Source organism: Coloeus monedula (assembly GCF_965178545.1).
Source record: "Coloeus monedula genome assembly, chromosome: 2".
Lineage (NCBI taxonomy): Eukaryota > Metazoa > Chordata > Aves > Passeriformes > Corvidae > Coloeus > Coloeus monedula.
In genome coordinates, this window is record NC_138782.1 from 64,002,092 (window position 1) to 64,018,877 (window position 16,786).

Consider the following 16,786-nt stretch of genomic DNA (forward strand, 5'->3'; position numbering starts at 1 on the left):
GATCTGTTCTTCTAGGCCTGTTTACACAAAAGCCGTTTATATTTAAAACAAGCAATTGGCTACCCATTTCCATGTGAGCCTTTCCCCCATGAGTACACCCTGCTACCTTCTGCTCAACTCCAAGCCTGGAAATGTTAACTTTTCACTGCTCTGAGGCCCCTAGTTATCAGCTTGATAGTTGATCAGACAGGGAGGTGAACAGCTTTATTTTTCCATTGAAGACATAAGTTTGTATCTGTTTACCAGCACTAGCTGCATGTTTGAAGCCAAATATCCACAGACAGCTCAGAAAATACAGCGTCAGCATCAAAGATACACAAAATTTTAAAACTGTCTTGATTTGGCATTTTATGTTTATTTTTAGTATAAAAACCTCTGGATATATAAATAGATATAAAATGCTCTCTACCAGATAGGAGGTTGTGGACAGCTGGAGGTCAGCCACATGTCTCAGGTAACAAATTACAGGACAAAAGAAAACAGCCTCAAGTAGCACCAGAGGAGGTTTAGATTGCATGTAAGGAAAAAAATGTTCACTGAAACGGTGGTTAGGCATTGAAAAAGACTGCTTAGGGAAGTGGTGGAATCACCATCCCTGGAAGTGTTCAAAACTGTGCAGATGTAGCCCTTGGGGACATGGTTTGGCGGTGGGCTTGGTAGTGCTGGGCAACTGGTTGGACTCGACAATATTGGAGGTCTTTTCCCATCTTAATGATTCTGTGATTCTAAAGTAATACTATTGTACTCATTTTTAAATGTAATACTACGGTATTTTACTGCGTCCAGTTTTGGCATAGGAGCTCCTGGAGTGGGTCCAGTAGAGGGCTGTGAGGATGACTGGGGGACTGGAGCATGTCTCATATGAGGAAGGGCTGAGGGAGCCTTTTCAGCCTCAAGAAGAGACAACTGAGAGGGGACATCATCAATGTCTGAAAGTATCTGAAGGGAGGGTGCCAAGAGGATGAAGCCAGGCTCTTCTCAGTAGTGCCCAGCAACAGGATGTGAAAAACGAGGTTCACTCTCCTGTGAGAATTTAAAGGGATTAATATAAAGACAATAAGAGACACATAAAATAAAGCAAAGGGATAACGGCCGGGTGCCTTGGCGCTCTGCCAAGAGCACACCTGATGCTCGAGGTGAGTCCTTTTTATACCATTTTTACTGTCTGTTCTCTATTCATATTAAAACTTTTCCAGGAGCTGTTCTGCATAGCCACTCCTTAGGTCCGCCTTTTTAGAGCATGCGTAGTCTTCGGCCGTGTGGTTTTATGTCTTTTGATTCTTGGGGTTGGGCCCGCTAGGTAAGGGTCGATGGTGGGGTGGATCTCTTAATTCTCCAGACAGGCAGGGCTGATTGCAGCTTTGGCCTCTTTGTCCCCCGGGCAGAGCGGTGATAGCGGCTCTGGGCCTCCCTGGGCCCCCGTTCTCCGGGCGGAGCAGCCTTTGGGCCCTTTTGTTCTCTGGACAAAGTGTTGATTAGCAGCTCTTTGGGCCTCATCCTCTGCTCGCTTGGAGGTTATCTTACTTGCTCACACTTGCTAACATTCTTGCTAAAAAGAGAGAAAACTACATCCACACAGCAAAAAGCATTTCTAACATTATATAATATCTACCTTTATACTTGCGAGAAGCCAATATTATAATATATGTTTATAACAAGGACAAGAGACAACAGGCAGAAACTGATGCCCAGGAAGTTCCAGCTGAACACGAGGAAGAACTTCTTTATTGTGCAGGTGACCAAGCACCAGAATAGATTGTTAGAAAGGTTGTGGAGTCTCCCTCACTGGAGATACTCAAGAACTGTCTGGATGCAATCCTGTGCCATGTGCTCTGGGATGACCCTGCTTGAGAAGAGAGACTGGAGCAGATGATCCACTGTGGTCCCTTCCCTGTGATTCTGTATTCCTGGATGTCTTTAGATAAACGCATTTTCAGTTTGTCCTATGACTTACTATAGGAATGAATAACTCCACAGTAATCACACTAAACTGGGCGCAAGTACAAACCAGGAGAGCAGTGGCTGGAGATCAGCCCTGTGGAGAGGGATCTCATCATAACGCAAGGAACCCTCGTCGTAAGAACCAGAACCAGCATTTCGCCAAAATATTCTAAGAAAAGATTATTCTAAGAAAAGATTATTCAAAAAGCAAAGAAGCCTAAGCAAATATTTTCGTAAAAAGAAAAACAAAACCAAATCACTCCCAAGTTTTAAGCGGCTGATGTTTTCCCCCCGTCGCGGGCAGACCGGGGCGGGCGGTGTCGCCCGGAACGACCGGGCCGAGCAGTCGCTTCCCGGGGAGCGGGATCCGCGACGGAGCTTCCGGCGGGGCGGGAGGAGGAGGAGGGCTGGGCGCCGCCGCCTGCGCCTGCCAAAGGGCCTGGTAGGGCCCGGCCCGGCCCCATGGCGATCCCCATGGTTCCCATGGAGACGCAGCTGCAGAGCATCTTCGAGGAGGTGGTGGTGAGTCCGTCCCCGGAGCGCCGCCGCTGCCGGGGTAGCGTTGTGGGCAGACCCGCGGCTCGTCCAGGTCCCCGCGGCCCGCCGTGCTCCCTCTGGGGAGGGGGTTGGGCCGTATTGAGAGAGATTAAAAACAGGTGGGAGAAGCGCTTTTGGTTTTCCTGGCGCAGTTGGTGCGGTGGAGCTCCGCCGTGTTTCGCGCTGTTCCCGGCGGGGGCGCCCGGGGGAGCCGTGAGGGAAGGTGCTGCTTCAGGGCTGAAATGTGCCCCCGCTAGGCTTCATAGGAAAGCTGGGACAGAGCAGGACTGGGCATAAAACAGCGTGTTTAGCCAATACCGAATTACAGTGCGCTGAATTTACTGTAAAATAAGCAGTTTAAGGAGTTTTGAAGAAGACTGTGAGAGGATGTATGTCCCGAGGAGACGTTTTTCTCCAGCCAGCATAGTGGCATGATCAGATTGTGGAAATACACACGCTCAACGCTGCCTGCAAAATGAAATAGTTGGCCCAAAGTCTTCCTCGTTTCTCCGTACGACATTCCTTCCAGCACTTTCACCAGCTTTACTGCCTACCTTTGGATGCATTCAAGGATTTTCACATCCTTCTTAATTTGTGGGCCCCAGAACTGCTCAGAGTACTCAAGGTGTGGCCATACCAAAGCTGAGTGCAGCAGGATAATCGCCTCTTCTGTCTGGCTGGTTGAACACAGTGTTTGATGCATCCCAGGATGGCGTTTGCCCTCCTGGCTGCCCAGGCTCTCCCTGCTGGCTCACTCTGAGCTGCTGCTGACGAGCACCCCCAGATCCATTTCTGCAGGGCTGGTCTCCAACCACTTCTTTCCCCATTTATACTTGTGCCCAGCATTACTCTGTCCCAGGTACGGAATCTGGTATTTGCTAGACTCCATGCCACTGATTGCCCAGTGTTCCAGTCTATCCACATCCTTTTGTAAGGCCTCTCCTCCTCAAGAGAGCCAACAGCACCTGTCAATTTAGTATCATCAGCAGATTTGCTAATGGCACATTCAACTCCTGCACCAAAATATAGATATCAATATATTGAACTCTAGAACTGAGCCCAGAGGAGCACCACTGGTGACCCGTCACCAGCCAGATGCAGCCTCACTGACTGCACCCCTTTGAGCTCTGCCCTCCAGCCAGTTCTTCACCCAGCACACTGTGAACCTGCTTATCCCACAGTTCAACAACTTGTCCAAAAGGATGCTGTGAGGGGTAGTATTAAAAGCATTATCCAGAAAAAGTACTTCCACTGCCTTCTCTTTGTCCTCTCTAGGTGGGATAGGAATGGTGGGATGCCTTATGGTAGAAAGATATAAAATTAGTTAAACAGGACTTGCACTTTGTGAACCCAAGTCAGTGGGTCGTTAATCACACTTCTGTGGAACACGAATGAGCTTCTTGGTAGATGTCAGACATTTGCAGTTGGAAACCCTGGGGTGACAGTAGCTGACAGTCCTGAATGGGGGCCTGACTGACATTTCAGACTAAAGAGGCTGATTGAAATGTCTGAACTGGAAAGAATATGTAGGTCTCAGAGAAGCTGAAATTTATTTCCATATGATGAATTTCAGTAGAGGGAAGAAAAGCCTAACCTTTCTGTTCTAAGTTGGCCTTATAAAATGTGTGATGTACTTTTCTTTGTGTGGTGTTGCTTGTAGCATACTAATTGCCTCCACATGACTGATTCCTCATTTTGGCACTGCCATTCAGATTGTTTTCACCTTTTTAACACTGTCATTTGCCTGTGTTGTCACACTGCCCATTTTTATGCCCTGTTACTTGCCTAAAATTGATATGGAACAACAAAATAGTTCCTGAGAAGATGTCACTGTATTTTTGGAGCCACGACTGAAAATATAGCAACTTACTGCTTTCTCTGCTGCTGGTACCGACTTGGGGGACAGCAGCAAACCTTACCTCGCTTACTGTGCAGAGCAGATGAGTGTCAGTTTCTCCTTTTCTTCTTGAGTAGCAGTGACAGGAAGTTCTGGGCCAAGTGATGGAAAAGGACCAGAAAGTTGATTTTGTTGCATGCTCTTATGTCTGTAACATAGCAATGAAAATACACTGTGGTCAGTGATAGATCACAACTGAGTATAATATGAAATTCTTACGAAAGGTAGGAAAAGCTTTAGGACAGTATTTTCCAGAACCTATTTGCTGAAGTTTTAGAATAACAATGTAGAAGCCTTTGAGCAAAATGGAGTTGAAAAAGAAAAGGGAGGGAAAGGAAGGTCTTAGAGGAGATAAACTGGATATTTGTGTTTAGCTTTTTCCCTAGTACAAGATCATTGCATCATTCAATGGAATTTAAAAAGCAATGGATCTAAATTTGGATGAGAAAGTAATTATATTTAATTGATCTGTGTAACTGAGTGTTGTGGAACATAAGTGAGACAAAAAATTAATGGGATTCAAAAATATTAATTTTTCAGATTATAAGAACTGTAATCATACAATAGAGCAATTTGTCCAAATTTGGGAAGTGAATTAATCTCTAGGTGTTTAGAAGACAAAATAACAACCCAAAACAAAGAAACAGCCTTAATCTGGATCTACAAGGTTTATATGAAAACAAAGCAATCTCATCTTTGGAAGAATGTGATTTAGCAGAAGAGATCCATTGTTCTCTGGTACTGTCCTGTAACAGCACAACTTACTCTTTTGTGCTTCATCGTGGTGGTGTGATAGTCATAGCAAACCTTCTAACAGTATCACTCGGGGTTTTTCTCTTACAGAAAACAGAAGTAATTGAAGAAGCTTTTCCTGGGTAAGTGTGATATTACTTTATTTGTACAAAATTTTATGTATAAATGTATTTTTCTATTTGTTTCATTGGGTACTGCTAAAAACTAATGTTCTTATTTGCATTAGGATGTTTATGGACACTCCTGAAGATGAGAGAACCAAACTGATGAGCTGCCTGGGAGCTTTTAGACAGTTCTGGAGCAGTCTTTCCCAGGTTAACATTTGATTTGTTGCTTATCTGTGTGAACTTTATATGCTTTTTTAATATAAAGATACCTTTTCTGGTAGACAGACACTTAAGCTATAAGGGCTGTGTTCAGTCATTCAGAATCTGGTTTCAGACATGCCATAGTAAAGAATATAGGAAGACATAGCAAGGAAAAAAAAGGTAGTTTTGAGATTTGTGAGATTGCATAGTGTTCAGCAGAGGTTGTACAGTGCAAATAAAGATTAGCAAATAGAAATGTAACAGTAAAGAAATAAACGATAAAAGGTAGTTTATTACAGAATTTCTGGTAGAAGTGAATAAGTAGGTAAAAGAAAAAAAAATCAAATAGATGTTTAAGTTCAAAAATCACCTTTCAAAAGCTAGATACTCCAGACACTGCTCCATAATTGGACACCTGTTCATTAAATTTCACTGAATTTGATTATAACTGTGAAAAGGAAAAAGTAATATAGAACAGTTGTATTTTACTTTAGTCTGTGCTAACTTACATGTGAAAACCAAAGATGACTATAGAAATCAGTGGTTAAGCTGGGAAATACTTCCTGTAGTGGACAGCTGACCAACTTCTGCTGGACAAGTGAGCTTCTTCAAAATAAGATTAAAAGACTTGTAGGAAAAACTGTTGGTTGGACAGCTGGATCACTTCTACTGATCTATAGTCTTGTTCTTTTGTTAGTTTGTTTCACTACCTGTAAATACATTCTTTCTCCCCTCTATTGCTTTTTCAGGAGTCCCATGAACAGTGTGTCCAGTGGATTGTAAGATTCATTCATAGTCAACATAGTCCTAAAAGAATTTCGTTTCTTTATGACTGTCTAGCAATGGCAGTAGAAACTGGACTTTTGCCACCTAGGTAAGCCATGTTGGAATAATTGATAAGATATGTGGAAGATGTTATATTGGAGGTATTTTTACAGTGCCATTGTACAGTTACTACTGGAAAACATGTGCTTATTACCTGCCACTCATTCTTGCATTGTGTTCTTCTGCTAGGATGGTTTGTGAATCTCTGATAAACTCTGATACACTTGAGTGGGAAAGGACTCAGCTGTGGGCATTAACATTTAAATTGGTTCGGAAGATTATTGGAGGTGTAGACTACAAGGTATCTTCCACTTACTCATTTCTTTTTGCAAAGACATGTTATTTGCTACCTTTGTTTTTATGATTTTATCTCAGACACATCCAATTTTTCAAAGTCTGCTTTTCTTACAAATGAAAACTCAGACCACTTTTAATGCTTTTTCATGGTTGAACTTCACCCTAAGAGAGAATTTTGTATTTGTGTATATTGTGTAACTCTTCATACTCTTTTCTCTGTTACAGTCCCTTTCCACCTTTCTCAGTTACAAGCTAAATAACCCTAATTCAGTTGCAGAAGTGGTAAACACTGGAAAATAAAACTATCAAGCATTAAGGCTGGAGTTCTGTCATCTACTTTAACCCCTGTTGCTACATAGCAAAAGCTCCTGAAAGCTGAGTCCTTGATGTGGCCCTTAGCTCCATGAGAAGGAGTAGGAAACCGCACATGTCTTGCAGAGAATCACCTTGCAGCATTGTTGATCATGTTAGAGCAGAAAACATAAAATAAAACATTGGTCAGGCTGCAGAAGGCATTGTAGGTTGGATGTCTCTGGATATACATCAAAATACCAAGAGTTACTTTCTCTTTGGGAGCATCCTAAGACTGAGAAGTTCCATAAGGAATTTAATGTAATTAGTGTTAAATTTTAATGTAATTAGTATTAATATAGTCAGTAGCAGTTTGTCTTCTGACGCTTAGCAACAAGAACTAATTTGTCTGTCAAAATATTGTTTGACCATATTGATTGTGTAATCTTTATGCCAGAAATAAAGAATATCTGGGAATGTTAATTTCATGTGCTTTCTTTCAGGGTGTGCGTGATCTGCTGAAAGTTATCCTAGAGAAAATCCTAACGATTCCAAACACTGTGAGCTCAGCTGTTGTACAGCAGCTTTTAGCAGCAAGAGAGGTAACTATATGGGTTTTATACCACTGTAGAGGAAAATAGGCCTCATTCTTTTGTTATTAGTGAGTTTCTGATGGTTGGGATAGCTCTGATTGTTGGTATAGTTCAACAGGAAAGTCTTACTCTTTGTATTCTAATTCTTTACTGTAATTGCATTTTATATAGTAAACAAAGTGCTTTTGTGGAATATTGTAAATAAGTGTTAAAATCCCTGTAAGAGAGTCAGGCCCAATGCTTGGCTTGCCTAAGGTAAGATGTATAGGATATAGTAATGATTAATATTTTTTTCTTAGTGAATAAAAACAGTAATTGTTTTCAACACTTTGTGGGCAGACATAGAGGCATGGTCTTACTTAGGCTCAAACAGTCTAACTTATGCTTGTACAATTAAAAACAGATTTTAGACTGAAGTATTACTGTCAGAATACAACTTAAGAATAAATGTTTTAATTCTTGTATCTGTTTTAATGCGCTGTCTCAGACTAATAGACAGATTACACGTTTATTTACCCTATCCAGGGTCTTTTACACTGATGTATTTTTTTTTATTTATAGGTGGTAGCCTACATCTTGGAAAGAAATGCGTGTTTGTTGCCTGCCTACTTTGCAGTTACAGAAATCAGAAAACTATATCCTGAAGGAAAACTTCCCCACTGGGTAATGATAGGATATCTAATGTACCCTGGAATTTTGTTGCACACAACACTTACTTTTTAAAACAAAGTTTATGTGAAAATTTAAACTCTGTTCAACAGTAAGCTCTGTGTTTAGTCACATAAAGGAAGATAAAGTCTTGATGTGATTGCAGCAGTAGCTCCCTGTGATCTTGCATGAAACTGATGACATAATTTTGTCTTATGGTCTGATGTTCAAAACTCTTGAAGCACTGAGTTGGTTTTGTTGAATACGTTTGGAAATGCAGGTCATGCACACCTGCCACTTTGTAATTTCTCTATGGCTTCAGGATAAGAAAAATCACTTTAAAGAGCTGACCAGTGTTTTCTGTGTTTAAACTTGATTACACAGAGATATTTGGGGCTCTGGTGGGATGAAAATGGTCATTGTTTCAAAAAAAGAATGTAATATCAATCTAGTTTTTAATTTTGCATTCTGTTAAAATAACTAGGTGTTTGGAAGAGGATAAAATCCCAACTCCCTTGTATTAATGGGAAAACTGTTACTGTCTTTTGAGAGATTTGAAGTAGACTGTACTAATCTGGGTCATTTTTCTATGTGGAATTGTTATTCACTGGCAGAGATTTATTATGAACAGAAATTACAGCTTATTTTAAATAATCTAAGTGTTATGCATGCAAATAACATGGTTGGTATAGGAGACAGTTCTTATATAAACTCCTACTTGAGTGCAAACTGGGAAGAGTGCTTCCTGTACTTCCTTTCTAATGCCACATTTTTCCTTATGTGGTTTTATGTTCCAGATGATTTTGCCAACTTTTTGAGATGCATAGGAAGCTAGTTATTTTAGCAGATTCCTGCATATGTTATTAAAATGCATATATATATATATATTTAAGTCTTAAATATTCCTTATCAGTGTCTGGAACTTAAACCCTGATTTTTTTCTCCTCTTCTCACCCAGTTACTAGGTAATTTAGTATCAGATTTTGTGGATACCTTCAGACCTACAGCAAGAATAAATTCTATTTGTGGTAAGAGAATGACTTAATGAATGACTTTACAATAAATTCATTTATGTTGAACTATTTTGTTTCTTAAAACCTTTTGGGACATATATCTCTAAGCAAAATAATTCAGATCTTATGTTTCATGTAGTACCTCTACCCTTGTCAGTTTGTTCTCAGACTTGGTTCTCTTCAGTTTTTGTTTTGAAGGGGAAAATTCATATTGATGAGATCAAAATAATTTTTTGCCACCAGCTGGTGGTGGAAGTGTACTAGTTGTTACATGGTTGTATGGTTTCTAACTACAGGTGACTAGTAGAGTAGAAGAATTGTAGGTTTTCTGTGCTCAAGGATTTTGAGTTAATAAATATCCACTGGTATGTTAGTCATGGAGTGTTTTGACTTCAGTTTCCATTGGAGCTTTTGTAGCTGCTCAGCCTCGTCTCTGTTGTCACAGGCTTCTGGGTGAACGTTTCCTAGCTCAGATGAGTACTGGTTCTACTTTTCTGTGAAAGAAATGCTTATCTTCCTTTACTGTTAGAAATGTGATGATCAAAATTTGACTGTTCTAATGTGATGCCTTCTGCATTTTTCTTCAAAAGATAAAAATGTCTTCTGTTTGCTTTGAGTAGTTTAATAACAGCTGCATTAGTTTTGAGCAAGGTTTGTTGTGATGGAGCTTCTTTAGTGCAGAGATTAAAAATGTAAATTCATCCGTAATGCTCCTAAAGCTTTTTGTTTCAAAAGCATCCAGTTATTCGTCTATTGAAAGTGTGGCATAGCTTTTATTTGTATGACTTGACAGGGATCACATACTATTTTTTCCAAGTGTTGTGTGTGTAAATGACCTGTATAGATACAATTGAAGGGAAGAAATAAGCATTTATTTGCTTCTTGTTTTATGTTATAACAATATGGTCAATTTGGATAATAGAAATCACAGAATTTGAACTGAGAGAGGTCAAAGTTGAGGTACCTAAATTTACGTGCTGATACACAGGTTTGCTTGGGGCTCAGTTCAGAGGCTTATGTTTAAGCAACTAAAATAAAGGCTAGTTGTCTAATCTGCACTGACCAACAAGTGTAAATGTAGCCTACCAAACACACTTCCATGTGTTTTGGTCTCACTGGGGTACACTGACTGAGTTGACTGGACCTTCATTGACTTTAATTGGAATACACACGCTTGCATTTGAATGCTTTACTGAACACAACCTTGCCCACAAGGGTGAATGAAGGGAAATTGAAAGACTTAGATTATACTTAGGTTTATAAGGCTATAATCTTTCTGGAAGGGGTCAGTCTGCCAAAATCAAATGCCTATGTCAAACAATGGTAGGGGAACAGTATTCTGGTAATCTGTAAGGGTACTTTTAGATTGATATTTGCAAATACCTTTATTTTTGGGGTATCCAGTCTGAATAAATGAGGACTTTATTGCTTAGATATTTTATTAGTTAAAAATTGATTAGAAAAATAAAGTCAGTTTGAAACAATCCTATGGTAAAGAGCTTTAAACAGTAGAACTTTCAGGAGAGCATTAAAGTGGCCAAGGCCAGCTTTTGCATCAAAATGATTAGGCAATGGGCTAGTCTCACTGGTTGAGAATTTATGTTTCATTGCATGTAGGTCGCTGTAGTCTCCTTCCCGTGGTAAATAACTCAGGCGCCATGTGTAACTCATGGAAACTGGATCCTACAACCCTTCGTTTTCCTTTGAAAGGTCTCTTACCATATGATAAGGTACGCCTTATTATACTTCCCAAACATGTTATATTCAGTAAAACAAAACTTCTATGTCATTAAAGCAGGGAAAAGTTTCAACTGTGAATATCCATTTGTTCCACTTAGGCTAACTTCGAAGGTGTAGATGTTTTATATTTCAATGATTTCAAGCTATATACAGAGGACCTTGAAAGTAGTGTTTGGTGTAACTGCTGTCCAGGATGCTGAAGAACATGAGATATAATTTAATGTGCTTTGTGGGTGTATGCATGTGAGAAAGCAACTGAGAGCAGAGAATTGATTGGAAAATTGGCTAGATGGAAGAGAATGGGAAAGGAATTTCTTCTTTTCTGTGCTCTTCATTATTCTGCAGGAAGGGTAATTTTACAATTCAAACTTAAAGTTTGCATATTTAACCTTAAAACTCTGAGTGTGAAGTAGTGATGTACTGAAAGAATTTAAAGGATCAGGACAAATATCTATGTTGTCCTGCATCCCATTCCCTATATCCTAGATGTCTTAAGAAAGGAAATAAATACAGTATATCTAATGACATGTATAGTGCTGACAATCTACAGTCATTATCATTTTGTGTGTTTCCTGAGACATATGTGGTTTCTCTGTATTTAGTAAACTTTCATCTCCCAAATACTTGTTCAGTACTCTTCTTGAGTCCCTGTAGGCTTTTAGTATCCTCAACATTCCTTTGACAAGGAGTGCCACATTTCAGCTTCATGTTGCATGAGGAACCAGTTCCTTCTGTTTGTTTTGAAGCCAGCTTCAGATAATGTTTTTATTTGAAGTGATTCAGCTATTGGAAGATGCAGAGAGCAGTTGTTTCATATCTGATTTCTTCACATTAGTCCTGATTTTTATGCACTTTGGTCCATTGCCTCAGTTGTCTTACATTTTTTTCTTTGAGTTCAAGGCTGTTCCAGGAATTGTACCATCCTTTTATTGGATGAAGAATGTACTTCTACTTGGTCCTCATAAAATCTGCCACTTCTTAGGAGCTATGATTATCTCCTTATTTCTTTTGGTTATCAGAGAGCAAGACGATTAACCAGATAATACATATCTGCATAAATGAAACATTCATTCTTATATTGATCAATTAAATGTAAACTCAGTATTAAACATCATCTTGAGGCAATATATGTTTGTATGTGATTGCTTGTTTCTTTTTCAAGGATCTGTTTGAGCCACAGACTGCTTTGTTGAGATATGTGCTGGAACAACCGTATTCAAGGGATATGGTCTGCAATATGCTAGGTCTGAATAAGCAGGTACTGTACTGTGCTGTAACGTGATTTAATTCTGCATAGAATCTGCACTATTCTTTTTCTCTTTTCTTTGCTATAGCTAACTAAGCAAAACAGTTTAGGTACAGAGAGTGATTTTTTTTTTTTTTTATGAGATCATATTAGGTTAATTGGACACTGTTATTCCTATCATTTGTATATTGCTTTACGAATGTTAAATTGAAAAGTAGAGATTTAAAATATGATTTTTTTTTGCATTGCTTTTTTTTCCTATAAGGCCAGCCCTCAAGTACACCTTTGACAGACAGTAGGAGACTGGTTATTGTTTGTTAGTTTTTAAAGCATTTTTGTACTCTGTTATATTGGAATGTTATAATACTAGAACAGTTGAAAGCTGGGGTTTGTTTTGTTACATTTTTTCTTTTGAAACCTTAGAATGGGGGGGCTTAGTCTGACTTGGGGATCCTTGAGGCTGGCCTCATAGTCACTGTTTTGTCTTTTCTTTTTTTCTTCCTTTATTTTTGTTCTGTCCTGTCTTGTCCTGCCCATCCTCCAATGCTCTAGACCTTGAACATTGCTCAGGTATGTTCACAACCTTACTGTTGTATTGTGACTAACGATACGCTGGCCGCTTTGTAGCCACTGATTCCAGGTAGAGAATACGTGTACAGCCAGGGCTTGAAATTGGCAGGACCATTAGTCAAGGGCAAATTCTCACTACAATTCTGTAGAGATATGAGAGATGTAGCATAAAGCTGACAGTTAGTGGTCCTTTGATACTAAAATTTTCGTTGGAATGGACTGCTACCATTTCCCTTACCAGTCATAACTAATTTTGCTGGAATTTTCAGATGAGGAGAGATTTTTAGTTCAAAACTTCTTTCCTTAAGCAGGTGGAAAAAACATCCACTGGACTTAATTGTAAAAATATAAGGCTGTAAATACATCATTTAAAAAAAGAAAGGTTTACTAGTGGAATTTTCTTATCATTAGGAAGCCTCTGTAAAGAACTTCCCAACAGGTAATTATAATATTCTCCAATCTAGGTGAAAGAACAGTAGTGCAGAATACTACAGAAAAAGTAGTTCCTTAAAATTTTGACTACTTGTTTAAATAAATAAACACCTGAGCAAATCAACCAAGTGGACTTCTGCTTGAAATTTGAAATTATGTGTTATATTTACAGTTTATCCCTCATTACACTAGTAATTGCCACACCTACTTTAAAAAAACAGTGTTTAAGATTTTATAAAATAGCGTTGCTGTTTGCAATACTATAGTGAAGGTTGTGTCAGTGTTTCCATTTAAGAAACTTTTTTCAGGTTTGTAACTTGACTATAAAATTTACATGATCTTGAAACCTTGTGTATATTTCCCAATGTAATGGAATACACCAGTGCATTTTCTGAACCGGGACAATGTTTTTGAATGCACAGATTCCTACATCTTGGCTAACAGTACTCTGTGTTGTATATGACGATCTCTTGTATCTGAGACTTAAAGCAGCTGAAATGTTAAACCCTGGAATTGAGCTGCTTGGTTTACTGTTTAAATGAGTAGTATTTGTGTGTCTTTCTGTGTCTGCACTGAGTTGATAAATCAAACTATTCCTCTATCAATCTTATAGCTGGTAAATAGTACAAGATCTAGACAAAAATTATTTTGAACCCGTTTTATTCTTCTAACTATGGATGGTCTGTCCTTTCATGTAAAAAAACACTTTTGTTTAAAATGCTGGGTTTTAACTCCTACTTCACTGTCCTCTAAAAGGAATTGAAGAAATAAAATGTATTAAATTATACTTCCTAAAATTTGTTTGCTAGTATAGGAATTCCTACACAAAGTTTCATCCTGGCATGAATTTTTATGGCCGAGGAACAAACGTGAAGAATGTAGCTTATAAAGGGAATGCTGACAGAACATGAACTATAGCTGTGCTACTACAGTTACACCAGCATAAAGATGTTGAAAATTTGTGAGTTGAAAATATGTGAGTTAAAAATACAAATATAGAGGTGGGTGGTACAGTGGTATAGGACAGGAAATATGTGCCATTTAAATGTTAATATACTCTGCTTAGACTGTGGAAAACATTAAAATTTTTCTCATTTTTAGGTACAAATTAGTGTTGTGTTATAGTTCAATTAGTTAATGTAGCCACGTGACAAAAATAGTAGCATGCTTTTCAGAAGTTGTGTAACTGTATCAATGCTTTCAGTAAAATGGCTGATAATTTTGTATTTTATTATTAGAGAAATAACCTGCAGAAATGAACTGTCGCTATAATAGAAGACACTTAAAAATGCAAAAAGTGCCAAGTTTGTTTCAGAATAAATACAGAAACAACTTAACACAATGATCATTATTTATTTATGATCATTATTTATGTGAAGTTGCTTGTATGCCCTGTCAACTATTTACACAGATCCAGTTGCAGGATTGGAGCCTTCATTTGAGTCTTTTGGCATCACAATCTAGGTATGGTTCAGCCAGATTTGTCCTAGTTCTCAGATATTCTTGAAGATGAACAATGAAATTTTCTGGTTCAGTCTTAACTGAGCAGATCTGTGTTAGAAAACCATTTACTCAAGCCATCACTGAGTTGTCTAAAAAACATACAAACCCAGCTGTCCTGTTAACCTTGCAGGGAGAAAAACGAAGGTAAAATTTCTTAAGTTTACAGATTCATGTGTTCCTTTCTGGATTCTACGTTTTCTTGTGGGATGAGGTTTTCTAATACCCTTATCAAGTATATGGCTTTAAGTCCAAATGTAATAATGTGGACTTCAAAACTTTTCTTTTGTTGGTGAGTGGGGTCTCTGAGTTTTTGCTGCTCTGTACTTCTGTGTGGGACAGTACATACTCTTTTATATCTGTTTGAATTGGTCAATAGGAAGTAAGACTCAAATTGTATTTTATCCTGTATGTTATCATGGTTTGCAGTTGGACTCTTAAGGGTCTTTTCCAACCTAAGTGACTCAACAATTCTGTGTCAATTTATATTCTGCTAGTTGGGGTGTTAATTTCAGTGCTTAGTTATTTTTTAAGTAATTTTTTGAACTATATAACAATTTGGTTTTTTGGAAAATGATTAACAGTTCAAAGTGTCTTAGTGCACTGATACCACATTAAGATTTGGTTTAGGGATCTTACAGTTGGTTCTTAAAAGGGAACTAAAGTAGTGTCTTAAGGATATGAACTCACTTTGGAGGTTTTGGATTATATCTTTACCTTCTCTGTATGTACAGACTTGCATAAAGAATAAAATGCCATTTTTGCTTGCATAGTTGCAGTTAGGATCTTGTTGCAGTCCTCTAATCAATCAAAAACTATTATTTTGATTTCCCTGGTTTGGGGAATATTTGAGAGAGGAGGTAATTTTCAGGTGTCTTGTTTCTGTGATACACAAATGTTTAATTAGCAGCTATTGTATTCATGATTTTGCTCTTTAATTAGTGTATTTGGCTGGTCACCTTTTAAACCAGCAGTGGTAATCTGCAGCTTATCTATGCCTTACTCTGTGCAGGTGAATATGTAGTTGTGTTCTCTGCTAGCTACAAATCAGGATAATTAGCATGGGGACACGGTTGTAAGCAGAATCATTAAGTGAAAGGAATGACATAATGCAATATTTTAAAATTGACTTTCACTTTTTTTTAAAAAGTTTAGGTTGATGCTGGCATCTTACTGTCCAATTTTACTGATGATAACATGGCAAAATACTTAGTTTAAGGGGTGTGATTATTTTTTATGTGTTTCTGATTGTAAGGGTATGTGTTGAGAACACTCAAATACATGTTCTTTGTTGAAACTTACTCCTTTTTTTAATGAGGGAAACTTGAGAATGGCTGCCAAACTTGGAAGAGATTATAGAATCAGGTATAATATAAACAATAAGCTTTGTGTCCTCTTAGCATGCAGTTTTGGAAAATGGAAGTGTGGGAGTAGTTCTGTCATGTATTAACTACTTTAGGCATTTTGAATTGGACTTCTGGAGGTGCCATTTACTCTTGTAAGGAACTTGGTATCTGTGGTTTGGTCTTCTGAGTCCATTTCTTAAGTGTAGATACTTACTTAATGTTGTTTGTTTAAAATACTCAAAAGCTATTATAGCCATCAGCCAGCCTTACTGACTCCTTAAAATATTTTTGTTTTAGGAAGCCCTTTTAATGCTAGCCATGCCCCTGCCCCACTCTTAGATACCCACCCTGTCTCAGCACCCCAAAAAAAGAAGGAATTAAAAATTCAAACCCAAATAAGAACAGCAAGCCACCATCGAAGTGAAGCTCTGATCCACTCTAAAGAAATACCACTAGTCCATCAGAGGGCTGGTCTTGAGAAATTTTAGTTTCAAGTTGTCATGGAAGCGCTTTTTTCCTCCCTGTATTTCTTCATGGTTTAATAATGTTTTAAATGAAATTACGTATTTTCAGATCTTTAAATGTTATTTTTAGAACAAAATGGGGAAAGTGTTAGTACAACCAAATTGTAAAAATTTGAATCATGTTTATTTTAGGGGAAAAGCATAGTTATTTTGAATGCTGTGTTTTTGCATACATAATCCAGCATTCAGAGGTTTTTTGTTGTTCATTTTTGTTTTACTTAAGCCATGCCAAAACATGAATTCCTGCTTAGTAGTGAGGGTAATCAGCTCTCACCTATAATTTTATTCATCTCAGTTTATACTGAGATTTTCTTTCACTTATGAG

At 38.2% G+C, this 16,786-nt stretch overlaps 1 protein-coding gene across 2 annotated transcripts in view; it reads left to right on the forward strand.

The window, feature by feature from the left end:
* The first annotated feature begins 2,338 nt into the window (after positions 1-2,338).
* The window catches only part of MED23 (mediator complex subunit 23), a 37,643-nt gene continuing 23,195 nt past the window's right edge, over positions 2,339-16,786 (forward strand). Inside the window, exons 1-11 of one of the 2 annotated variants that reach the window (XM_082303250.1) lie at positions 2,339-2,463; positions 5,219-5,250; positions 5,355-5,442; positions 6,186-6,310; positions 6,451-6,562; positions 7,353-7,451; positions 8,004-8,105; positions 9,049-9,118; positions 10,721-10,833; positions 12,006-12,101; positions 12,642-12,659. In XM_082303250.1, coding sequence (XP_082159376.1) covers positions 2,404-2,463; positions 5,219-5,250; positions 5,355-5,442; positions 6,186-6,310; positions 6,451-6,562; positions 7,353-7,451; positions 8,004-8,105; positions 9,049-9,118; positions 10,721-10,833; positions 12,006-12,101; positions 12,642-12,659 — 915 coding nt within the window. In that variant the 5' untranslated portion in view covers positions 2,339-2,403. The remainder of the gene's footprint in view (positions 2,464-5,218; positions 5,251-5,354; positions 5,443-6,185; positions 6,311-6,450; positions 6,563-7,352; positions 7,452-8,003; positions 8,106-9,048; positions 9,119-10,720; positions 10,834-12,005; positions 12,102-12,641; positions 12,660-16,786) is intronic. The other variant, XM_082303251.1, reaches the window with a different exon arrangement.